Here is a 26112-nt window from a genome sequence, read left to right on the forward strand (position 1 = left end):
TGTTAGGTGTGGCCCAGGACTCAGGACAGCCAGGATGTGAAGAAGGGAGGACTGGGCAGCAGATGCCATGGGCCATTTAGCTCAGGCCAGACAACAGAAGAAAGGAGGCCATCGTGCGGAGCCGTAGAAGCAAAAACCAGACTAGAGGCAAGTTCTTCAACCTGAGGTTTCCTTTTTCTCCAGCTCACAACACCTTGCCCCACCTCTGCCCCTCCTCCCCACCCCCCTCCCTCTTCCCAAGCAGCTGATGGCCCAGGCATCTGAAGGCTGTGCCTGGAAAACTTGAGGGCTATAAATGCTTCTCCTGCCAAATGGATCCGTCCTTGCCCACCGCCTGGCTTCAGAACACAGCTTGCTGCTCCCAGACTACTTCTGGCCTTTTTGCAGCATGCCATTGAGGAGCTTGTATTTCAGGGTTAGTTCTTCCATTCTGGTGGCTGCAGAGCAAAGAAAAACACAAACCACAAAGTGAGTCCAGTGCCTCCCATCCTGCTCCCCTGCACTTGGTTCTCAAGGGGCTTGCAGCCAGGGGGCCTGACTCCCACAGTGAACCAGAAACTGCTCAACCAGGAGATGTCGAGGGGGCTGGAGACTGGAGACCACCACGTGTTGGGGTAGTGAGCGCCACACACAGATGGAAGGCCCCTGCCTACCCCTCAGGGGGGGAGGTGGGGGTTGTTGTGATTTAATCACAGATCAAATGACATGGGCCTTAGTTGTAACCTGCTGCTTTGCTTTCAAGGGTAGGGAACACAGCACACACCTGCCTCTAGAGGTACCAGCTTCAGATGACCACTGAGTATGGAATGTGAGGACTTTGTGTCACTCCTCTCCCCCACCCTGGGTACAGGAGTTTCCTTGGCCGTGGTGCCTTAACTTAAATAGACACCTATTCCTTCCTCCACTAACTTGCTTCTCTGCTTCCTTGCCCATCCACATGGCAAGGCAGTTACTGGCATTTGGTCCCGCCCACCCCAAGTGTGACTCTGAAGCTCAGGAATCAAGGGGTGTGCCTCAGTGAGCTACCTCAGAGAGATGCTGGAGCAGGCAGACTCCTAGCAGAGCTGGGACCAAGCCTGGCCCACCTAAGAGTGATCCTGAGGACTCTCCCCACTTAACATCAATGCTCTCATTGGAATCAGATTATCACCCTTCCTGTTGCAATCGAATTTCTCCACAGATGGCTTCTCCCGAGTCCCTTTGGGTATTACCTGTCTTCATGGTATCCTTAGGTTTTCCCAACCTCTAAGCCCTCTAGCCCACTGCTCTCCCGGGGCTGCCCCCCACTAAATCAGTTCTCGTCTCCTACCTGGCCATCTCTTGGCAGAGCTTGGTTGACTAGGTCTTGAATCCTAGGCCAGAAGCCCTGCGCCCTCTGAATGTGCAAAGCATCAGCCTCTGGAGGCTGCAGGCTTTCTCTCTGGAAACTCTGAGCCCCAGCTTACATCCCTGTTACTCCAGACTTCAAAAGGCTGGGTGGGCCTGGGGACGTGTCTTTTTGGGTCCATCTGCTCTGGGCTTACAAACTGGAGACTCACCCCCTCAGCTCTATCCAGCTGTTGCTTCACTGGTATCTCCATCCTCCATTTTCCTTCCTCTTTTTCTCTGGGGAGCCTGTTAGCCACCTGGATCAGGCCTATGCATTGCTCATCTTTGTCTCTGTTTTCCTGATCTGTCTGTTTTCTTTCTGTTCTTACAGATTTGTTGTCTCATTTTGTTTTCTACTCTTTCCATTGACCTTTCAACACTTTGGCAAGCCTTTTTAACTTCTAGGAGTATTTGCTTGTTTTTCTCCATGTTGGTTTTCCTTTGGACATGATACAGTAAATCCTCACTTCATGTTGTCAATAGGTTCTGTGACTCTAGATAAAACAATGTATTAATGAAACCCATTTTACCATAGGCTAATGAGTAAAATAGCATCTCATCAACATTATAGCAAAAGAACATTATTCAAGGACCTGCTGTGCTATGTTAAGTCAAGTTTGTTAGAAAGTCCATTTCTCTGAATGATACATTAGTCCTGCTTTTCCAGGCCTTTTTGCCCTCTTTCATGGTGCTGGCCGCACTGTTTCTGGTGGAGTCACCCACCTCCAGGGCCTGCCCTCCCACCAAAGGAGCTCTGTTGGGACAGGGCAGCAGAAGCAGGCAAGGGTCAGCCCTCATGCCACGGACCCTCAGGGGCCATAAATAGGTGGGCTTCTCCTGGGCTGCTGCTAGCCATATTAGGAGTCTGGGTTTGCCATTCATTTCAGTCATTTTCTTTATCAAAAAAAGCAGGCTAGTGTCTCACTGGGAGCACCAACCTATAAAGACCTGCTTTGCTTTTGCCCCCTGCTTCCAGCCTACTTGCCACTGCCCCCTCCCCAGGGCTGCCAGCCACATAGTCCGTGGCTCCACCAGGTAAATACACTCCCCCACTGCTGCTCAGGCTGTCCTCTTGGCTGTGGCTTTCTCCACCCCCTGCATCCATCAAATTGCCCCCATCCACTTTCTAGCTTCTGGAAACTTATGACCGTCTTTCCCTGTTAGAACTGTCAACTCCCCTCCCTCACTCCCAGCACTGAGAGTTGCTTTGTTTTTAAAAGGCATTGATATTTTCATGACACTTGGGTCTCTGGAGGCCTGGGAAATCAAATGGGGCCTTGGGTCCATCCAATTGAGATGGTGACTAGTGAATGATGTTGGGACGAGCAACCAACATAACCTGCCTACTGGTTAGATCAGTGGCCCAGCTTCTTATACTGGGACGGAAGTAGCATAGACACACAGACCTTCCATAGTGGGAGGGCCTGAGGAAGTCATGGAGACCAATGCCCTCAATTCTTCTGGTGGGAACAGGGAAAATATACAGGCCATTCCTCTGATGGGTCTACAGCCCAAGAACTCCTTTCAGACAAAATCAGGAAACTGCACTGACAAGAACTGAGCTCTCCAAGTGGAAGGCAGCACCACCCAACAAAGCACAGAGGAGAAAGTGTGGGGAGGGCAGGGTTCACACATCTTAAGATGAAAAAGGTGCTTATCTAGAAGGTAAAACTTGCCACCAGTCCTGAGACTGCAGGTGAGATGGCACACAGTCCAGAACACTAATGATCATTATTATATTAATGATAGCGTGGACTGTAAGCATTTTGTCAACAGCAATTACATACACTGTGGGTGAGAGTCATAGTGACAGTGGTGATTAGGATAAACGTTATGATATATTTGAAAATGGAGGATTCTGTTGCAGTTCAGTCAGAAAGAAGAGAAACTCCTGAGCGTCCGGTATACATATGGCAGGTGTGTGTGCCAAAGCCAAGAGCGGTGAAAAGGCCAGCTGCCCAAGGAGAGGGATAGCTAGAGAGACAGCCCTCCAAAGGGAGGGCCCAGAGAGCATGCTACATAAAGCCACTCCTTGGGGGAACACTGAGTGGAAGGCTGTTATAGCAAATGATTTAGTAGCTGCTGCCTGAGGTGGTGGATAAGAGTCGGGGGCAAACTAAAGCAGGAAGTAAGAGGAGAGGGTGGGGAATGACATGCCCACAAGGAAATCCTGAAGGCCGTGTGAATGCCCGAGGCTGCGCAGATGCCCAGGAGAGACCTGAGAGGGCCCGGAGTGATCACCACAGGCTGGCCCTGAGGCTTGGAGCAAAGAGGAAGTGAAGGAGACAAAGGAATCATCAACTGTCTGGCTGCATGTTAATAAAAAACATGAAGCCAAGTTCAAAACAGCCAAGTTCAAAACATTCCAAATGGGATAAACTCAAAGCAATCCACACCAAGACATATTCTAATCAAACTGTCAAAAGCCAAACACCAAGAGAATCTTGAGAACAATAACAGAGAAGGCAAGGAAGGAACTTCAGAAGAGCAACAGAGATAGTTACCACCAAGTCAGGATAGCAGTTAGCTGTAGGCAGCAAGAGACACGTGAAGAATTTCCTGGACACTCGGCATGTTCTATTTCTCAACCTGGGTCATGGTTACACAAGTATTCGCTTTAAAATCATTTGAATTGGAGTAAAGGGGGTTTGCACAGGGAAAATATCCAACCATTTCATGTTTCTATCTCTATGAGTTGAGACTCCTCCCTAAAGGCTATATTTCTTATCAAAGAAAAAGTTTCCTCAATATATTTCCAAAATTTTTTTTAAAAACGTAGGGAAAAAAGTTTAATTGAAACTAAATTAAGCTATTTTTTTGCCCCTATCCAGTAGCTGAAATGTCAGAAGGATCAAATCCAACACTGATAAGGATACAGAAAGATGGACATCACTTGGCCTTGCAAACCTGGGGAACCCCATTCTAAAGGCATAATCTAAGTGAGGATGCACTTCATATATAAACATGTTCACTGTATCCTTTTTTAAAGATTGACAGTGGGAGGAATTACCTAAGTAATATGTGTTCATTGGGGAATATATAAAGACTACAGAGCAGAATAAAGAAACAGAAATTAAACTAAACCGCCTCTGATTCCAACAGGGAGAAAACCAATGTCCACATTCTGGCCCATTTCCTGTGAGGGTTTCTTCTATATTGTTTCCCTTTAGAAAGGCGAGGTCATACTGTGTATTTCCTCTTTACCCCGCATTTTTCCTTCAATATTTTATAATATGCATTTCCTCACGGTGCCATCACCAACTTTTGAAGCAGCGAACACTATTTCACCATATACATAATTCATTATCTACCTGAGTGTTACCCAATGGCAAAACTTCACCTTGTTTTCACCTTACACTACTATAAATCCTGCAACAGCATTATGAATACTACTAAAAACCTGAAAATGACCTACAGGCTCAGTAACAGCAAATGGTAAGCAAATTATAGCAAATGGCTGAATGGAATAGTGTTTGACAATTAAAGATGCTACTTTGAGAATACAGGGAAATGCCTATAATGAGGTTCAAGGGAAAGAACATCATAATATAAAAGTGCACATGTGTTGTTATCACACTTAACATATACAAAGAAATAAAAAATGATGACAGGAAAAACAACAGAGCAAAATAGCCCAAAATATTAACACCAACCATTCCTGGGCCAGCAGGTCACGGACTGTTTTCATTTCGCCCCTGCATGTCTTTGGGTTATCCCAAATTTCTACAATAAATGTCCTGATTTTATAATCTGTCAAAAGCATTCTTTCAAGGGCAGAAAAACCTTATGCATTAGAGAAAAAAGAAAGAAGGGGCCAGTCCCACAATGTTCCCCAGATGCTCGTTGAGCACAGAAGGAACCCTGGCATAAGCTAGGAGCTAAGCCAAGGTGCACCAGGACAGTCCTGTCCATGACTGCTGAGTAGGCAACCACAGCTGCATAGAGTGGTGACCACATACCTAGACTTATCACAGAGCTGTTGCTGCTCCAACAGATCTGCTCAGCGTGTTGCTGCTTCGTCATCTGTACAACACTTGCCGAGACGTCAGCGATCTTCACCACTGCTTTCAACAACTGGGAGGGAGGGAGGTGTGTGGGCATTAAGTGCTGGTGGTCTGACCTATAAAAGACACCTCTTGATTCCCACTCAGGTTCACAGTGAGCGTGTGATCCTCCCTAGGTCCTTAAGCATGTGGCATTCACCCCCACAGACACCCATGGGTGATGGCAGGACTCTCAGCTACCTGAAGAGTCATCAATCAGAGTTCTTCAACCTAACTTCCTTCATCCTGGCCCAGTGGGGACACCACACCATCGTGTGCCCCATCCCACATTGGTAGCCAAGCAAAGCCAGTGGCACAGTGGGAAATGTCCAATGGTGGGGAATCAACATCCCCAAATAAAAGGGCCTTTCTGATGGGAGAGGACTGTATCCTATCTTGCCGTGTTGGCAAAGTCACAAAGGACAGGCTGACCAGAGGTCTGGAAGTCTAGGGGCCTTTCCATTAAATAGCCAAGACAAGTGTTGCACAAGCCCTAAGCGAATGTCCAAGTTCTGTGCATGGCTACTGTCCTCATAATCACAGCCAAAGCCTGCATTTAGTTTGGCTCTGGGGGTCTGAAATGTGAAACAACAAAATGTGTAAACATTCACAGTCGGCTCAGCAGTGTGAGACCACTGTTCCCCTCTGGGCTGAATCAAGGGCACAAACAGGCAAGCATCTGTCTGTCTGGCATAGTTCTTGGTGATACACAAGAACAAACAGGACATGATACAGTTTGGCATGTCATGAACACAAAATGAGACCAATATAAGGACAGAAGCTGGAACAAAATACTGTACTGTGCAGCCACTAAGATTATGCTTTTAAAGAAGTTGGAATGCTATGCAACAATGCTCCCAATAAAAATCCCAGGGAAAAAGTAAGAGTGCCATAGGCAATTAGGACACAGCGAAGGCAATGTACAAACCTCTTCCAGGTCCAGAGCCTTGGCTCAGTTAACAACACCCCTGAAGTGCAGTGGGGCTCTCCAGGGGGCACACACATTACCCCTCATTCTCTCTATGGCACCAGGAGAAGTTCCTGCCCCAACCCACCAAAGGTCCCAGGCTGAGGGCTGGAGCCTGGAGACCGGCTGTGCCACCTGCTCACAGGGAGCCTGGGCCAAGAAGTCCCTCCCAGCCCTCAGTCCCAGTCCTTGGGTCCCTCGCTGGGGGCTACAGTGGGAGAGGAGAGGGTGATTCTTACTTGACTACATGAAGTCAGAGTCTGGTACACAGCCTGGACAATGGGGCCGCACGGGTGCAGGTAGGGGCCTGGGCGTGGACAGCACCCACCCAGCTCGTCATCGTAGACTTGGAGGAAAGCTATGATGAGCTGGAAGAAGTCAGAGATGACCAGACGCAGCTTCTGGTCCAGGGTGCTGATGTCGACTCTGCTTATAGCAGCCCCTTGCTTCTGTTGCACAAAGCACCGTAAAGCCAAAGAGAGAAGGTCCCTTGATGCTGTCCTGCATGCCCATGGGGCACCATGTCCCTTCCACCCATCAGTGGGCAGGGTCTGCTGGCCATCCCAGGCTTCCAAAAACCAGGAGACATTAAGACCAGAGGCAGAAAAGAGCAACCTGGTATTGAGCAAAGCTGACTGACTTCTGGCCTCAGCCCTGCCAGTGGCCAGTGTGGGGCATCAGGGTCTCATGCAAGACAGCACATGAAAGCCTGGAGCTCAGGGCCTGGCATGCAGACCATCTGACCAATCCTTTCCATTCTACAGGAAACCTCCCAACTCCTGCCTGGAGCTTGTCTGTCTCTCCTCTTCATGTGGGTTGAGCACCCACTATATTCTAGAGCCCATCAGGCTCTGCACACATGCCACCTCACTTAAGCCTCATCACATGCTCAGTGTGAAGATGGGGTGCCCGAGGGCCCGGGAGCCAGCACCCTCACCTCCATCTTCAGTGCCTGTAGGTTGGCCATGTTCTCCTGCAGCTGCCTGGCCAGCTCTGCCACCTTCTCCTCATCCACAGAGGAGTTGACTCTGCAGGGAGAGAAGGGGGGACACTCCCAGCTCTGTTCCATCTCAGGTCACACATGTAAGAGTCTGTCCCAGGTCACAGAACCATGCAGGGCCCATACCTCCACCCGTCATCGCCCTGCTTGTCAGGAGGCTGCATATTCAGGAGCTTTAGGTCACACTCAGGGTTCAGGAGTATCTGCAGCTGGGAGCTGGAGTAGATTTCCTCTAGCAGGTCCTCATTCTTCTCCATGGTGTTCTCAAATTGCTCCTGCACACTGCAAAGACAGCCCCAGGGCCACCGTCACAGGCCACAGCACAGCATCCAGGGATTGTGCTTGTAGCCTTGCTGAGATCTCACATGGGAAACCCAAAAGGCCAAGAGGAGGGGTCTCCTCCAGTCCTCGCCTGCTTTGGTAGCTGGAGTTGAGTCCCATGTCTCTGAGAGCCCACCCACCAGTAGGGACAGCCCAAGCACTCCCTCTCCTCAGTAGGCCCATCCCGTTCACCCTGACAGCCTGAAAGCTGGACCAGGGTGGGGAGTGAAACCCTAGCTAGAGCCCTGGCTGGTGTGGCTCAGCAGATTGAGCGCCAAACTGTGAACCAAAAGGTTGCTGGTTTGATTCCCAGTCAGGGCACATGACTGGGTTGTGGGCCAGGTCCCCGGTTGGGGGCACGCGAGAGGCAACCACACATGATGTTTCTCTCCCTCTCCTTCTCCCTTCCTTCCCTTCTCTCTAAAAATAAATAAATAAAATATTTAAAAAAAAAAAACAACCCCAGCTAGAGATGTGCCAGGCTCCCTGGCTCACAAGCTCCAGTTGGAGAACCACTGACACCTGCTGGCCATTCTGTAGAGTGCTTGTTCCGAGACTTTACCGGGTGAAGCTGGAGCATCCAATGGTCAGGCTCCGGACCACGTCCAGCAGCTGGTCCATGAAGTGCAGCTGCTTCTGGGCACAGGCCTGGCCCTAGGCAGGAAACACCACATGCACTCAACGGCAAGGCATGCTGGGTGCCCCTGTCTCACACTCTACCCTGAGAAGCTAGTGGAAAGGAAAAGCCTGGGCCACCTGCTCCCTGGTCCCCATGCGACATCTTGGACTGGCTCAGGCACCTTAGCCTCAGGGGCTGTTATCATTGAGCACTCCCTGTTCCAGCCCAGCCCTGGGCTGCAATGATGCCTGGGACCACTCTGGAAGTGATAAGTGCTGTGTAAACATATGGGAGTGTGTGCTCATCACACATCCAACGGTGCAGCTTCTGGGGTGGGCATGCAGGGTGCAGGAGGGCCTGTTGAAGGCAGAACACAGCCCACAGGAACCCGATGGTAGCCTGTTCCCCAGGAACATCACCAGGAGGAGGCCTGTCCTCCTCGGCACACCGCCCACCCCAGCCACGAACGACCAAAGCTGACTGGCACCACAAGATGGGGCTGTGGAAGTGGCCTACGCCAACCTCACTCCTCCTCAGAGAGAGAACAAGGACTTGTGCCCGACAGGTGGCATGTGGCTGGCCTTATAGCCAGGGTCCCCAAGCAGGAGCTGAGTTAGTCCCCTGCCCTGAAGGTAGCTGGGATTCCCAGCAGGCAGCTGCCCAGCCAGGAGCGCAAGGCTTCAGAAGTCCAACTCCTTCCTCCTTCCAGAAAAAAGGAAAAAGCTCACAGCCCAATCCCCAGGACCCACTTACAACCGGAGAGGCCTGGCCTGCTGCAGAGAGACCTATGTAAGCAAGTATGCCAGAAAGAAAACTGGGCCTGCCATTGTTCTTTAGCTCCTCAATGCCCTGCCCTACACACCCGCTATTCTGAGGAATGCATCAGAACAATTCACTCAGCCAGCCTCACTAGCTACTTATTTACTATAAAAGTCCCCCAAAAAGCATTTGCACTTAAAGTGGGTATGGAAGGCACAAGCTGAAGTGAAAGGGCCAACAGGCTCCTGGTGGTATTTCAGGCCAGGCGGCCCTGGGTAAGAAGTAAACCTAGGGACAGGGATGTACTCTGCTATATAGCAGCTCGACTCCCTGTCCATGGGTGCTGGCCTCATGGCTGTAGGTGCCTGGCACTCCCCTCAAGGACGGCTCCCAGCTGTGTGGCCATGTCTACAGGACCGGTATCTCTAGAAGCTTCTGGCATCTCCATCTCCACATCCTCAGCCTGCCACTGGCTGTTCAGGCCTCATCACTACCTTCTGTTGACTCATTCTCCCAATCTGCCCACATGACACTGAGCCAAAGTGACATACTTGAAGGGCACATGAGAGTAGGAAGTGGGGAGAACCCCATCTAGAGAGGGGAGAGCCCAGACAGAAACATAAGAGCAACTGTCACTCAGGACCTCACAAAGCTGCCTGCCATGCCATCCCCTCCTCAGCACAGATCCAGCTCCCCACAGTCTCTCCTGATGCCCAAGGGTAGGTGCCTGTGCTCAGGGCTCTGCCAGCCTGGGGTGGGGTAGTACTGTGGCACTTACCCGACAGGGTGGCCCTGGCCTGTGTTTCCCTGTGTGCTGCCCTGGCCACAGGCCTGGACCACAGAGGTCCTCTGTGGGTTATCAGGCCCAGCCCCTCAAAGACCCAAGGGTCCCCAGGATGGACTGCAGCCATCTTACTGAAGTCCATCCATGGTCTCTAATGACACAGGAGCAGCATCAGGTAGAAGCCTCATCACATCTGTCTCCCCTCCGCTCTCCAGCAAGGACAAGGACACTGAAAGGTTTGCAAAGCAAATCCACAAGGCCCCAGATCTCCTGGTGCCCACAGGCCTGACTCCCTCTCCTGGGCCCTGCCCTAGTCCCTCCATCAGCAAATCTGGTGGCCTCAGCCTAATCCAGCCACTTCCCTCACTGCTCCTGCTTCAGCAGCTACCCAAGCCAGTGCCTGAGTGCCTGGGCATAGCTGCAGCCTACCATCAGGTCTCTCAGAGGCCCAGCCACTGCCTTCATACCCCGGCCACAGCTGTCTCTGTGCTACTGAACAGACTCTCTAGTGGCCACCACCATATTGAAAAGAGCACCCTAAGGACTCCCCAAGCCTACCATGTGCCCCATGGCCCAGTCCCCAACTCCACTCCAGCCAAAATGGCCTGTTGGCTGTTTCTGGAACAGGCCAAGGACATGCCACCTCAGGGCTGTTCTCTCACTGTTCTTGAGCCTGAGCACTCCTTTCACAGATATGCTCTCCTACTTCAGCAGCACTGCTATTTTTTATTGAGATATAATGCACGCATCATGAATTTACCCTTTTTAAATGCACAGTTCAGTGGTTGTTAGGATAATCACAGAACTGTGCAGCCATCACCACTATATAAGTCCAGAATACTTCCATCACCCCCACAAGAAACCTCATCCCCACTGGCAGTTACTTTCCATACCCCTCACCCCAGCCCCTGGCACCCACTGATCCCCTTTCTTTCTCTACACATGTGCCTCTTCTGGACACTTCATATGAATGGGATCATACACTATGTGAGCTTCTCTCACTCAGCAGAATGTGCTCAAGTTTCATTCACATTGTAGTACATATTGGTAGCTTGTTCTTTATTATTGCCAATTAGTTTATCTATTCACCAGTTAATAAAAAGTTGGGTTCTTTCTACTGTGGGCTCTTAAGAATACTTCCTACTCATGTGCAAGTTTTTGTGTGAACATTAAGTTTTCAGTTCTCTTGGATATACAGCTAGAAGTAGAATTGCTGGGTCATGTGGTAACTCAAGGTTTATCCTTCTGAGGAACTGCCAGTCTGTTTTCCACAGTGGCTGCACCATTTTACATCCCCACCAGCAGTGTATGAGGGGTCCAACTCCTCCGCATCCTCACCAGTGCTTGTTATTTTCCTTTTTTTCACTAAAGCCATCCTAGTGTGCATGAAGTGGGATCTCATTGAGGTTTTAATTTGCATGTCCCTGACAACTAATGATGGTAAGCATGCTTTCAAGCACTTACTGATCATTAGTGTATCTTCTCTGGAGAAACGTCCATTCAGATCCTCTGCCCCTTTTTGACTAGGGTAACTTGTCTTTTTATTAATGAGCTGTCACAGTTCTTTATAGATTCTGGATACTAGACCCTCATCAGATATGTGATTGATAAAAATTCTCTCTAACTCTGTGGATACCCTTCACTCTTTTGATGGTGTGGTTTGAAGCACTAGTGTTTCATTTTAATAAGGTCCAATTGATCTATTTTCTTTCTTTTGTTGCTTGTGCTTTTGATATCAAAATGATGGCTTTTTACACTTGGTCATAGCCAAAAGGCTGAGGAGTAATGAAATGATGACTTTTAAAAAATATTGTTATGAACTCGTGGATTTAAATATATGTATAGGGTCCCAGTCTACTGTAGTGATTGTCCTTGTAATGCATTCATCATCTCCACAATGTCCTCTCTCTGCCCAGTGAGGCTTCTGTGCTAGCGGACTCCTGAGTCCTGTGGAAGGTGTCCCTGACCCAACTGGTACATTTCCTGCTCCAGGCCTATGTTATAACTGGGGCATCATTGTTGTTGGCCTTTTCAGGGGATAAAGCAAGGAAATGCGTGCATATGCATACATACACACACGCAGTTTTTAAGTTAAAACACATTAGGAGCTCAAGCATCTTATATCTGCATCTCCTTTCTCTTGTGCCCCAGCTCCCAGCACTCACTAGTACCAACATAAATTATTCTTTTTCTTTTATTTTTTATTCCATAAAACAGAATGGAGTATTAATCCATGCTCCAGGATGGATGACCCTTAAAACTAATGTGCTAAGTGAAGAAGCCAGGCACAAAAAGCCATGTATTATACGACTCCATTTATATGAAACAGAGACAGCAGAGCAGTGGGTACCAGGGTCTTTGGGAAATGGGGAGAGGTTGCTTAATGGGCACGGATCTCCTCTTAGGAAGGAGAAAATATTCTAGAACTAGATGGAGGTGATAGTTTCACAACATTAGGAATGTACTAAATGCTACTGAATTGTCTGTTTTAAAATGGCTTTAAAATTGGGTACAGAGTTTCAGTTTTGGAAGATGAAAAAGGTTCTGAAGATAAAAGGTGATGATGATCACATAACACTGTGAATATACTTAATACCACTGACTGTATGCTTAAAATGGTTCAGATGATAAATTTTATGTTATTTGTATTTTTACCAAAATGGAAAAAAAAAAGTTTTTTTTAAACAGTAGAACTCCATCAGGGCCCGCTGGGAAATATTTTTTAAATGGTTAAAATAATAAATTTTATGCTATGTGCATTTTACCACAATAAAGATAATTTTTAAAATAAAAACTAAGATAAGGGTTCCAGTCTGGGTAAGATGGAGGGAACATATGCCATATTCCTCTCCCATGAAACACCCACTTCTCAGAGCAGGACAGACTGCATCTGGCAGGTGTCAGCAGCCTCAGAAAGGTAAACGTCAGAAGGAGTTGCAGGGGAGGCACAGACACCAAGCTACCATTAAGACTGGTGACAATTTACTGTGTTCTCTCCTCTGCTCTCCCCGGACCTGAACTCGGCGCAGCCCAAACCCAGAAGAGAGCATGGTGGTACAGAGAGAGTTCCAGAAAAGAGAATTCCTAATACTCAAAGAGTGGGAGAAATCCCTGGCCTTTTTTCTCTCCTTCTCTGTTCTCTCATACCCCAGGCAATATCATGGTGGGTGTGGTAGCAGCAACCAAAGTGTCTGACAACAGAAAACAGCAGGAGCAACACTCTGAGGGCAGGGAATCTTCCTCTCCATTTGGTGGAGATATGGTGCCAAATTCTATTACCCCTTCTTGCTCTCAGTCCTTCTGCTGCTATGGTACAGTCACGGAAGTAAGTGATTTATGGATAGGGGACAGAAAAGGAGAACCCCTTCCCCCAGGAATCAGATAGTATCAAAGAGATGATAGGGAAGGAAGAGCTCAGGAAAGTGATCCCATGAATCTGTTCATGAACACCTGGGCTCACTTCATCCCCCCACCCTGTGCAAGGGAGGATCTGACCCTAAGCCAGAGAAGAAACCAACGCCCAGGTCCCAGGCCAACCACCAGGTGGTGCACATGTACAACAGATCCAAATGGCACAAAGGTCTATGGAAACTGAGCTGACACTGGTACCACAGGCCAGAGAATCAGGCAGAACATGCAGCTTAAAACTAACAAGGCTAGGTGCCTTCCAAAACACAAACATTCTCCATAAAATTTAACAAGACCCAGAATAAAATTAAGAGTCAAAATGTCCAGGACACAATCTAAAATTACTGGGCACATGAAGAAAACCACAAGAGTCTCAACTTTCATGATAAAAGACATCAATGACAAAATGACACAGATCCTGGAATAACATGACAAATTCAAAGCAGTCATCATAAAAATGCTGAATAGCTAATCATGACCACTCTTGAAACAAAAGTTAAAATAGAAAGCATCAGCAAGGAAACAAAATAGTTTTTTTTTAAAAAAACAACACATGGAAACTTTAGAACAGAAAAATAGAAAAACTGAAATTAAAAACTCACTGATGGACTCAACAGCAAAAAGGAGGGGACAGAGGAGTCAGTGAACTTGAAAACATAAACAGAAACTATCCAATATGAGCAACAGAGAGATAACAGATAAAACTTCCTATGTTTGGCAAAAGATACAAACTTACAGATTTGTGAAGCTAAACAAATGGAAATGGGACAGACCCAAAGAAATCTTCCCACAAACACATAATCAAATAACAAAGAAAAAAAATGTTAAAGTAGCAGGAGAAAAACAATGCATGACCCACAAGGGGAAAATGATTCAAATGACTGCAGATCTGTCATTAGATCCTGTGGAAAAAGAAGAACTGTCAATCCCAAATTCTATATCCAGCGAAAAAATAGCCATCAAGAATGAAGGGAAACTCGTCGGCGGCGGCAGCCGTCCGTCTCGAGAGACGATGGTGTAGCTTCTTAAGAGTCTATCTGCACCGCCGAGAATGGCTGTGCAGTCCGACTCGGTAGTGACACGGTATCTGTCTCCTCCCGTGTTGAATCGACATCTTGCGATGACGCTGGAGTGTCCTCTCCAGTGAAGCTGAAGCTACAGAGCCTGGGCAGGGTGATATGGAGGGTCTGCTGTTGCCCATGCAGCAGACCCCCCCTCTCTTCGCAGCTGAAGGGTCCAAGGGAAAGACGGAGTCAATACAGCTTGGCTTCAGGTGCGCCGCAGGAGTTGCCGGTGTTGACTACAACGTCAAACCGCCTTAGGGACTCCGGCTCCGGATTTTCTGTCGGGGTTTACTCCCTTAGCCTTTCCCCTGAAGAGGTATGCCGCAAGGCAGCGGAGGTTTTTTGGAGTCAGAGTTTTCCTTCTCTGATGTGCCCTGACTGGAAGATCGAACCAGCGACACTTAGCTCGCAGGCCAACGCTCAATCCACTGAGCCAAACCAGCCAGGGGCAATGAAGGGAAACTAGACATGATCAAATAGGTAAAATCTAAGAGGTCAGAGACCTAGCAGAACACTTGCAAAAGAACTGCTAAAGGCAGTTCTTCAGGCAGAAGTAAGATGATACCAGAAACATACTTGAAAGATCACAAATGAGTGAAGAATAAAATAAAGGACAAACCCCATGATCATCTCAGTAGACGCAGAGAAAGCATTTATACAATTCAACACCCTTTCATGATAAAAACTTAACAATGTAGGAATAGAAGGGAACATCCTCAATCTGATGAAGGAGGACATCAATAAAAAGCCCAGTTAGCATCATCTTCAGTGGTGATGATCAAGTACTTCCCCTTAAAATCAGGAACAAGACAAAGATGTCAACTTTTGCCACTTCTATTCAACATGGTACTGGATGTGCTAGAGAGCAATTAGGTAAGAAAAAGAAATAAAAAGCATCCAAACTGGGAAGGCAGATGTAAAATTATCTCTATTTGCAGATGACATGATCTTGTATATAGAAAATCCTAAGTGATCCACTAAAAATTATTAAAACTACTAAGTAAGTTTAGAAAGGTGGCAGAATACCAGAGCAATGTATAAAAATCTATTGTATTTCCACACATTAGCAATAAACAATACAAAAATGAAATTAAGAAAACTTCATCTACAATAGCATCATAAAGAATAAAATAGTTAGGGATTAATTTAACAAAAGAAGTATAAGACATGTACACTGAAAGCTACAAAACATCTTTGAAAGAAATGACAGAAAACTTAAATAAATGGAAAGACAGTTCATGGATAGGAAGACAATATAGTCGATGACAATACTCCCCAAAGTGATCTCCAGTCAACACAATCTCCATCAAAATCCCAGTTGGCTTTTTTGTGAAAACTGACAAGCTGATTCTAAAATTCATATGGAAATTTAACTGACCCCTAATAGCTAAAACAATCTTTAAAAAGAGCAAAGTTGGAGGATTCATATGTTATAACTTGCTACAAGCTACAATAATCAAGACAGTGTGGTACTGGAATAAAGAGAGACATATAGATCAATTGATTAGAACGGAGAATCCAGAAATAAGCCATCATATTTACAGCTAAAGTGATTTTCAACAAGGATGCCAAGACAATTCAATTAGGAAAAACATGATCTTTTCAATAAATGGTACTGGGACACATGAATAGCCACACGCAAAAGAATGAAGTTGGATGCATACCTTACACCATACATAAAACTAACTCAAGACCTAAATATAAAAGCTAAAACTATAAAACTCTTAGGAGAAAACATGTGTAAATCTTCATGGCTTCGGATTTGGCAATGGATGCTTAAATATGATGCCAAAAGCACAAGCAACAAAAGATAAAGTAAATAAACTGGACTATATCAAAACTAAAAACTTTTGTGCTCCAAAGGACACACCAAGAAAGTAAAAAGACAATCCACGGAATGGGAGAAAATATCTATAATTCAAACATCTGATGTGACTTGTATCCAGTATATATAAAGAATTCTTATAACTCAACAATAAGAAGACAAATAACCCAATTAAAAAGTGGGCAAAAGAACTGAACAAAGACATTTCTTCAAAAAATATCTATAAGCAGCAATAAGTACCTGAAGATGCTCAACATCATTAGTCATCAGGGAAATGCAAATTAAAACCACAATGAGATAACACTTCACACCTACCGGGACAGCCAGAATCAAAAAAATGGACAATAGTTAAGTGTCAGAGAGGATGTGGAAAAACTGGAACCCTCACACATTGCTGGTGGAAATGTAAAAATGATTCAGCCACTCTGTAAAATAGTTTGGCTGTTCCTCAAAAAGTTCAATGTATGATACTATATGACCAAGTAACTCCGAGCTATATACTCTAGAGAACTGAAAACATGTCTACAGTCAAAATCATATACAAGAACATTCATAGCAACATTATTTATAATAGTCAAAATTTGGAAACAATTATTTCAAAAAATTTTTAAAGTATTAAGATTAGAGGGTAGGGTTTCTTCAAATCAGGACTGTGCAGGAGGGTGTGGATTAGGGCCACCTCTGAAGCAGGCAGCACATGGGGGAAAGGTATGGGCTCAGGATCCACAGGCCTTGGTTTGAGGCCAGGCTCTGTCACTGGGTGACCTCAGGTGAGTTGTCACCTCCCCTGTGAAATGGGACTAAGACAAGTACTACTGCCATGGGTAGGCGAGACAATTACTGGCATGTATGAGGGGGTACCCCCCAAAAGCCAGAATTTAGTTATAAAAAATTGTGTATTTATTCTTACGTTTAAACTTCAGTTCCCTTCAAAGTACCCTCCATTTGATGCAATACACCTATAGAGACATTTTCCTCCACTGCTCAAAACAGTTTTTGAACTCATCAATGTTTCCCTTTGAGGACTTTTTTCATTCAAGGCAGCAACAAAAAAAAGTCACTCAGGGATGAGACACTGAGTGAACAGGGAATGTGGGGCATGGGAGTCATGCTGTCTTTGGTCAAAAACTGTTGAACACTCAGCAGGGTGTGGGCAGGTGTGCTCGTAACTCACCCATCATGAAATGGGCAAACACATTAAAGGAGTCCTCAAAAAAATTCACTGAGGCTGAATGCAGCCTCTCACAACAATGCCAGCTGTACACTGATACGGATGGGTTCCTAGAACACTCACATAACAGGGGAAGCCTGTACCACGAGTGGCTCACCCTCCAGAAGATAATTTCGTTTTGTTTTTTTTTTGGGGGGGGGGCTTATATAGTACTTACCACAGTGCCAGTGTGTATGAAGTCATCAACCGAGTACAAGATGTATACCGTCAGTCCCCCACTTTGGTCATCATAAACCTGAGATCCACCTCGGCCTCCTCAGCGATGGCTAGGCTCTACTCAAGGGAATCCTATGGATTCCTGCCCTGGGAGGGAGGGAGCTAGGGAGCAGGGCTGGGGAGGAGTGGGGACAGAGAGGGCCGTCTCTTACCTTCAGGAGCTCGTGGTCATCCAGCCCACACAGCATCAGCTCATGGCCTAGTTTCATCATCTCTGTCAGAACACAAGAATCCTATTACTACAGACACCCACCCAAATAGGAGAGGACGTTGCACACACAGGGGGTCCACAAACATGCAGGGTTCCCAGTAGTTCTCTGGTAAGAGTGTTCCTGCTCCAGTGTCGACAGGTCCAGAGCCCACAAGGCTGGGCCAGGCCTGAAAGACCCAGGTGTATAAGGAAGCAGGTGGACCACACACATAGGTGTCAAGACTACCTCTTGCTGTGTGGTCTGCATCTAGTCACTGTCCCTCTCTGGGCATGTTTCCTCACCTAAAATAAAGGGGTCACATCCAATGCTCTTCCATATAGGGAACTCGGGCTTCTAAGAGAAGACAGCAGCTTCCTGGGGAGCTGACAAAGGTCAGAGAACCTTCCAAACACGCTGTGTGCTGCCTTTTCAGAGACCTCCCCAGGCCAAAGCAAAAGGAACTGTCGCTCTCATTTGTCAATTTCCTACATACTTTTTCATGTCATCATCTCCTTTGCTCTTGCCACCAACCCTAGGAGGTGAGCCTTAGCTTCATTTTACAGATTGGAAAACTGAGTCCAGAGTGCCCTGGGTATTTTCTGAGGAACCATCTGGTATACAGAGAAAGGCTGACACTTGGAACCAGAAAGTCTGGGGCCAATGCCAGCTCCACACCCTCACCTAGCTCTGTGGCAATGTCCTTACCCTCACAGGCAAAGCCCATCTCCTACCCTCAAGTGCCTCAGTGGCAGAACAGGCAGAACCCTGCCATCTGCTTTGCAAGGTTTGACACAAGAAGCAAGCAGTGCCTCTATATGAAAGCATTAGTAATCCTGGAACGTTGTACAAATGCCGGCTATACCCACAAGGACATCTGTTCCGCCCACAGCCCTTAACCCCAAATCTTTGTGTCCTCCTCTTGCTTAGCCCACATCCAAACCCCAGGGAGTCTGGCTGACCTGCCTTTCACTATAAATCCAGGATCTGGACAGCACCCCTCTCCCACTCTCACACCCATTTCTAGCCTGGTTTACTGCAAAACCCTCTCAATGGTCTCCCTGCGTCTGCCCAGGCCCCCTATTCTCAGCCCAGTGGCCCAAGGGACCCTGAGAAACCCAAAGTCAGGCTGCAACCTTCCTGGGAGTAAAAACCAATGTCCTTACATGACCCACAAGGTCTGGCCATACTGCCAGCACCTAAACAGTGAAGGGTGCATAGTAGGCACTCCATAAATACCTGTCAGATGAATTCATGATTCTAATCCCTTTTGTCCCAGTTTCTCCCACTTACACTCCTTGACAAGCACTCTTGCCTACCACCTGCTTTGACAGTCAGCACACTCCCACAAGATGGGCAAGGCTGAGGTTATCACCCGCACTTTACCGAAGAGGAAACTGAGGCTGGGATGGCAAGGTCAAGGCTGTGGCTGGGCTGAGGGCCAGGATCAGCATCTGTGTATGCATGTGTGCTAAAGAATTCAGGTGCTGTCTGATGGCCAGGCTTACCCGGCTTGGACATGGTCCTATCAGTAGGAAAGTACTGGAAGTATCGGACATAGCACTCAGTAGAAGGCCAGCCCACAGGCCAGCCCTGCAGGCTCCAACACACAAAGCCCCATTCTTCTGGCCTATCTGGGCCTCAGGGATAATTGTCCTCAGATAATTAGTTTGGCAGTGCCAGTTGTGGAATGGATCAGGACTCCAGGGTCCAGTTTACTCCATCCTGGGGTGGTTGGGCCAAATGCAGGCCCATGGAAATTTCAACTTTTGGAGATACCATTATGAAGGTGAAGAGTTAGCCACCATCTTAAGGACTGCCATTTGTTCCCCTTTACCTAACACTGTCCATTACTGGGTTAAAGACAGTTTCTGCCAAGAAAGAATTGAAAAGAAGCAGTTATAAGACAAGCTCTCATGGAGAGCAGCCTGGTGTGCTCCTGAAACACCAGGTGTAGTGTGCATACCCACACACCAGTAACACAGGGACAGAACCACCACAGGCATCCGCAAGGACCACTGTCTATGCCCACAGCACTCCATGGGATGAGATGGCAAGGAGACAAGCTCTTGTTCTTATTCACAAGCCCCTACGACAGTAGCTCTCCTACTCACGTCCGTAGGGGGAGGGAACCTGGTTCTAGAAGGTTCTAGCAATAGCCACAGGGTGTGCACCACCCAGAAGAAAACAGCATTCCAATGGGAAATTCTCAATTCACTAAGGAGGCCAGAATAGCCCAGAATCCACCACTCAACTCCAAACTCCCCTAACACAGACCCACCTTGGATCTTCACCTCAGCTGAGGCCCTCTTCAGCAAGCTGAATCTGTCTGACCAGGAGGGACAGGCCCTGCAGGGAAAGAGCAAAACCAGTCAGGGCTGATCAGGCTACAAAGGCACCTCCTAGCCCCTCCTTATCCGAAATCTAAAAAGTGAATTTCTTGTGCATGTGCTAAAAGCCATTGAGATGTTGTTCACTTTAAATTGGATAATTTTATGTGATGTGAATTTCAACTCCATAAATTATCAGTTAATTATAAATATTTCTGAAAGTTTACCTCAGATATATGAATTTGAAAAATAAAGTTAAAATTCTCACAATAAAAAAATAAAATAAAATGACTGCCCAAGAGGACAAAACAAAATTCTCAGAAGGAAACAAGGGACCAGCTTTTTCTTTATCATGGCATAGGTTTGTTTGGAGGATGTCGCAGGACAGCACTTCCAGTTCCGGATATTCTTGCAGGTCACTCCCCTGCTCCTCTCTTCACAGTGTCTGCTCTTCTCAGCCTCCCTGCCGGAGTACACCAAGTCAGCAAATCTCATCCCTCGAAGCCCATGGTTGATGTCACCACCTGCCCCCGGGAAGCCACCTTGGCATCCCTCCATCACAGCAGGGTCTAAGCACTATCCTTCACTGGGCTCTCGCCCCCCAGACTTCAGGCTCGCCAAGGCCAGCAGCTGGCTTTCCATCCAGTATTTCTGGGGCCTAACATAGCAGGCAGCAAAGAAATGGTGGCCAGTGAGCATTAACAAACAAGTGACTGTGGCCTCTTGCCACGGAATAATCTGCCATCAGTAAATGTCCACACTTAGCTGTTTTAGCAGAGGAACATTTTCTATTTTTTCAAAAGCAAAAATCAGTGGGGAGTTAAGCTACTCCAGGTCACAGCTTTAAGCCATTTGGGAGTTCCCAGTGTTATGGGTTCTGGGGTCATAGCCCCAGCCTCCTTAGTGGGGAGACAGCAATCTCAACTGCCCCTCCTTGGCTTCATGAATCCTCGGACTTGATGGCACCACACATAAATGAAATAGTGGCCACTCATAAGCATCTTGCCTTAAGATGCTGAGCTGATGGGCAGAACCCTTTCCAGATACAGACTGTATGCTAAGACAGTAAGGGTTGCAGTACCCTAGCAGATATCACAAGTCACACACAGCTCAGGCCTCCCGCTGGGTCTCCTCTGTTAGGGGGCACAGTCTGAGCTCCAGCTGCTGAGGCCCATGCCTGTTTGCCAGGGAGCCCCAGGAACTGGCTGCCATGGCGGGCCCTCCCTACATAAAGACAAGAGGATCTTTCCACAGGATGGTGGTTTTGGAATGCCACCATTGAGGTCCCAAGGGACCTGCAACTCAGCATGGTGAGAAGGCTCAGTGGCTGTTCCATAAGAGGGCTCACTGCTCCTTCCCGGGGGCCATGTCTCCTAACACCTGTGTCCCATGCCACTTGCCCTAACCATGCTGGGGTCCTGGGAGCTAGTGGAGCCATCCCAGGCCTAAGTCCAGCACCTCACTGCAGAAATGCAATTAGAGAGGGGGCTGGACCCAGCAGCCTCAGCTGCTCAGCTTCACCACCTGTCTTCATGACTCATCAAGGCAACCCCACCCCACCCCATCCCCATTCTGCCAAAGAGGTTAGGGGCAGAAAGGGCAGGAGAAGAAAGAGGCCCACAATATGAAATGCTAGAAAGCTGGCCCCTGGGCCTGCTTGCCGGGCAATGTTCCCAACTCACAAGGCACCAGGCAGTGGAGAGCACTCAGAGATCCATCAGGTTGAACCACAGAAAACCACTTCAACACGCTGAAGAACAAATCCACAAAAGCCTACGTGACCTCACGCAGAAAGGGCTTTCATTAAAGTTGGTTTTTCTGGAGCAGTGGGGAATGGGACAGAAACTAACAGCATTCAAAGCCTTGAAAGCAAGTACAACTCTTTGGTAGCCAAGGAAGCCAATGTTCCTTGAACCCAGCTACCCAGGGGCCCTGTGGCTCTGCTCCCCTCCTGCACTGAGGGCCAGCTCGGCATATAGGCCACCAAGAGCCACCACACTGAACTCCCCAGTCAATGCTGGGTGCAGCTTCCAGGTTTTGGAGAGAGTGGTGAACTAGGTGGCCCTAGACGAGGGCTGAGATGGTGAAGTCACGTGCAAAGAAAGCCAACATGAACTTGAGGGAAAACTGAACTCTGTCCAATCCTCTTTTCAGGCCCTTAAAAAAAACCACGACACTCTTGCCAGCTTGGGATCATAAAAGGGATTCAGTTTCTTGTATTTAAAAAAGTACTAAAAACATTTAAAGAATGCAGCTGTAGACTGCACCCCCCCTCTCATGCCTCTCTGGCCAGCAGGGCAGCCTAGTCCCCAGCTTTCATCTGGCCAGGCAGATCTGGGCTCCCTCCCACAAGAGCCTCTCCAAGCCATAGCTTTGGCGGCCTCCTCCTCCTCCTGGGAGTGAGCTCAAGACCTCTGCACTAGCCCAGGCTATCTCTGGTACTCTTTCTTTTCCCAGGATTCTGGCCAAGATGCTGGTCCCTCCAGGGTTGGCAATGGCTGTCAGATGAGCCATCTACCATTCTGAACCAGGATCCTGCCATCTTTCCCTAGGACTGTTGCTACACCTTCCATATTAGTCTCCCTGCCTCTGGCCTCTCCCCTCCAAATCCATCTGCCATGGAACCCGTATGTCACCCTGCCAAAGTGCTAATTTGTCTGGCACTTCCCTGGTCCCATGCTCTTCCTACCCAGAGCACAAAGTTCAAAGGCCTCCTGTGGCTTGTAAGGCTCCACATGAGATGCCCTGGGCTGCCATTCAGGCCACTGCTGCCTGGCTCTCTCCCGCACATCTTGACTTCCTGGTTCTGTCAAAAAAAGCACTTACCGTTACTTGTTCCATCCCAGATCAAATGCCACCTCCTCCCTGCCAATATCCACAGCACTCAGACTGCAGAGGTGTGTCCAACACTGGGATTTGGGCCTGAGCCTTTTGTGGCCACTAAAGCCCCAGCTCCTGAGGGCACCCTTCCATGTCTGAGGTGCCTGGAATGGCACAGGTGTGCATGTATCCTTGGGCCTGCTTGTCAGTACAGCACTGCTGCAGCCTGGGACTGGTGGGGAAACCCTACCCTCGAGCAGCTCCCAGTGCTTTGGAGAGCCAGAAAGAACAAAGACAAAACCAACAGGCTGAGGACTCTGGCAGGAGTGTGCTCAAAGGTTTTGGGTATCCAGGGAAAGGAGGAATACATTTTGCCCTGGGACTGGAGACTTTTTAAAAGGAGATAGGATGTGTGACCTGGGTCTCTGAAGGCTGCATCGGAGTATGTGCAACATGCAAAAAGACCTGAAGGGCATCTCCAGGAGGGAAAACAAGATCAGTCAGAGCAAAATGTTATAAGAATGCTGGTATGCCAAGGCCTGTGGTAGAATGTGAAAAAGGGCAGCAGGAGAGGCTTAAACATGAAAACACCTCCTCCTTCCTCCCAGCCGTCCCTAGGACAGCCAGCTCAGGGCCAGGTCTGCTAATATGCCCAGAAGGTACACCAACTGGGCGCAGGCTAGACCCTTGATACTCCACTGCCAGGATCCTGCCCAGGTGTCTTCCTCAGCTACAAGGGCAGACAGGCCAGCGTGAAGAGGGGCAGGCCTGGGCTCATGAAAGACTCCTGTACTGACCAAGCACTGGTACTCCAGTGAGAGCCCTGGGGCTCACGACCAAAAGCACAGGGCTTGTCTTCCCCACCAGAGCCTTCAGACCAATGCTCAGCTTAGGGGCTGCTGCTCCCAAGAAACAGACATTCTGTGGACTTTCTGGATCTTTCCCCTTGCCATCTGGGCAGGTTTTGCTTCCCTTACACAGTGCCAAGCACATATACCAGGCTGCACCTTGACCTGAAGGACTAGAGTCTTGGCTCTGCTTGTCACTCCCAGTGGCAACACCCAAGACAGTTACAACCCGAGACAGTTACAACTTCACTCTGACCCTCAGCTTACCAGTCTGAAAACAAAAGGACTAAGGTAGATCATTTATCAGGCTCGTGCTAGCTCTGAAAAAAAAAAATCTCAGTAGCCAAGATGAGTCTATTCAACCAGGTGGTAAACAGACTCCCCAAAGCAATGCTAAGGGGTACTTTTACCACAAATTTGACCATGGTCCATAGCTGGCACTTCTTACTTCAGCAGCTGCTGTCACAGTTATATGGGGTAAGGTATAGAGCCCTCTTGGAGGACAGCTACTTATAAACAGAACAAACCCCATCTTGCCCAGGTGGGTTGAACGGCACCAAGTATGCCCCCAAAATGATGGAGGAAGAAACAACTCCATTACCGTATACACATCCACTCCAGGATTTCCAAGCGGTACTTCGAGGGACTACACAGCAATTCCTGAATGGTCTTTGGTTCTGAGATATAAAGACCGTTGAGGAAGGGGCAGTTGAGGACCTAAGCAAAGAAAGGGAAAGCCAGAATCAATGAAGGACTGCAATGCACATCTGCACTCATGCTCTTAGTGCTCTTTCACACGTCTAGTGCCACCAGACACACACGAGGCCTGTTAAGAGGGCACTTACAACTGCCCACTGGCACACTGCTCACTCCCACCGTGTGCGCCCTGCAGCCCTCAGTGTACTCCCCTCCACCTTGCCCAGGGGTAAATTTCCCTCATTCTGAGCCCCATCTATGACAGCCTGCCACCCCACCTCCTTAAAATACCCCCACTCTGGGCTCTCATTGCAATTTGACCTAGTAGCAACTAGGAGCTCTAGCTCAATTATCAGAAGCCAAATGCAGGCTCCTGGCTATAGGACTAAAGGGACAGGGAGCAGGATGGGGGCCAAATGGACTGCTCCTGGAAGGGAAGGGAGAAGGGATGGGGAGAGGAGAGTAGGGGGAGAGGCTGGAAGGGGAAGGGGAGAAGGTAGGGGAGGGGAGTGAAGGGGAGGGGAAGGGGAAAGGGGAGGGGAGGGAAGGGGAAGGGAGGGGCGGGGCGGGGCGGGAGGGAAGGGAGGTAGGGGGCGGGGTGGGGGCGGGGCGTGCGGGAGAGCGGAACCTGGGACAACTACTTAACCATGTGGGGCGCGCTTCCTCACTACTGCCACCACTGGCCTGTTACGCTGGGGCACGGACTCTGCCCGCTTGTCTTTCCTGAACCCCGCGAACTCCTTGAAACCAAGGGTCTGTGCTCTCCGAGTCTCTGCACTTGCTTCGCGCGCCCAGCCAGGTCTTGCAAAGTTTTGGGCGAGAGAAGTTATGGTGCAGCACACTCGCAGCGCCGGCCAGAACTACTACACACTGGCCGTGGTGATAGTAAGAGCAAAAACCCGGGGCCTCCCAAAGAGCAGATACGGACGTCCGACAAGGCGTCCCTGCAGCGGGACACAGGGCGCAATCGGGAGTCGAGATAGGGGCAATTTGCATGGCGCCGCCGACTTCCGCTAGTGGCCCTGCCCGCCCGCTGCTCTGCCCCGCCGCCCCGGGAGGCTCCCAGAGTTCGCAGCACCTTCAGCTTCGCAAACACCGCCACGGCCGCCTTGAACACGCAGTCGTTGCTCTCATCCCCGTAGCAGCAGTAGCCTCCGCCAGCACCCAGCCCCGCCATGTTTCACGCTCCGAGCCACGTCCTACCCACGCCTTCGGCTCACAGGCCAGCCCAGCTGCCAATCACGCGCTAGCCCGCACTCCTGCCTCCCACCTGCCTGAGCTGAAGTGGGGACGGAGGCGGGACTCTTCCTATTGGGTCGGGGGATCCTCTCTCTCCTAGGCAACATCCATGAGGAAAACGGCTTGGAGCAGGCAGGGCGGACCAGCGGGCGGAGCCGGGGCGAGCTCTCCGTCGCCCACCTCGCTCTCGTCACCCCGGCTGGCAACCCAATCAAGTACGCATCAGGGAGAGGCTCATCCAGGAGAGGGCGCTCCTTGGTTGGTTTCTCCCTGGGAGGACGAAGGGGAGCTATGGGAACTGGATCGAATTGGGACATGTGTCCGATCTCTCAGCGCGAGGCTGTGTCTCCTGTTTCACACTCTCACAACTGTAATTAAAGGGGATT

The 26112-nt window shown here is 48.7% G+C and overlaps 1 protein-coding gene across 3 annotated transcripts; it reads right to left on the bottom strand.

Annotated features, from left to right (window-relative positions):
• Nucleotides 1–227: 227 nt before the first annotated feature.
• On the bottom strand, nucleotides 228–25909 carry HAUS7 (HAUS augmin like complex subunit 7). Of its 3 annotated transcripts, none has more exons than XM_090265075.1 (10): nucleotides 25566–25907; nucleotides 24393–24508; nucleotides 20075–20142; nucleotides 17758–17819; nucleotides 8262–8353; nucleotides 7505–7660; nucleotides 7316–7406; nucleotides 6618–6824; nucleotides 5328–5442; nucleotides 228–437 (listed from the first exon to the last, which is right to left on the bottom strand). In XM_090265075.1, the coding sequence occupies exons 1-10, from the start codon at nucleotides 25662–25664 to the stop codon at nucleotides 367–369; spliced, it is 1077 nt and encodes a 358-aa protein (XP_090121201.1). In that variant the 5' UTR covers nucleotides 25665–25907; the 3' UTR covers nucleotides 228–366. The 3 variants fall into 3 exon arrangements, with proteins under 3 accessions (XP_090121201.1, XP_090121200.1, XP_090121203.1); XM_090265074.1 differs by having other exon boundaries at nucleotides 6618–6827; nucleotides 25566–25906; XM_090265077.1 differs by lacking the exon at nucleotides 5328–5442 and having other exon boundaries at nucleotides 345–437; nucleotides 6618–6827; nucleotides 25566–25909.
• Nucleotides 25910–26112: the final 203 nt, after the last annotated feature.

Source organism: Furipterus horrens, unplaced genomic scaffold (assembly GCF_987537825.1).
Source record: "Furipterus horrens unplaced genomic scaffold, mFurHor1.1.pri manual_scaffold_17, whole genome shotgun sequence".
Lineage (NCBI taxonomy): Eukaryota > Metazoa > Chordata > Mammalia > Chiroptera > Furipteridae > Furipterus > Furipterus horrens.

What these genes read in the sequence shown, in the direction of transcription:
- HAUS7 (XM_090265074.1), bottom strand. Translation starts at nt 25,664, where the DNA reads ATGGCGGGGCTGGGTGCTGGCGGAGGCTACTGCTGCTACGGGGATGAG. An exon ending in GGATGCTCCAGCTTCACCCG is followed by an intron (nt 7,661 to 8,261) that starts GTAAAGTCTCGG and finishes CTGTCTTTGCAG; the next exon opens with TGTGCAGGAGCAATTTGAGA. An exon ending in CAGCTCTGTGATAAGTCTAG is followed by an intron (nt 438 to 5,327) that starts GTATGTGGTCAC and finishes TTTGCTCTGCAG; the next exon opens with CCACCAGAATGGAAGAACTA.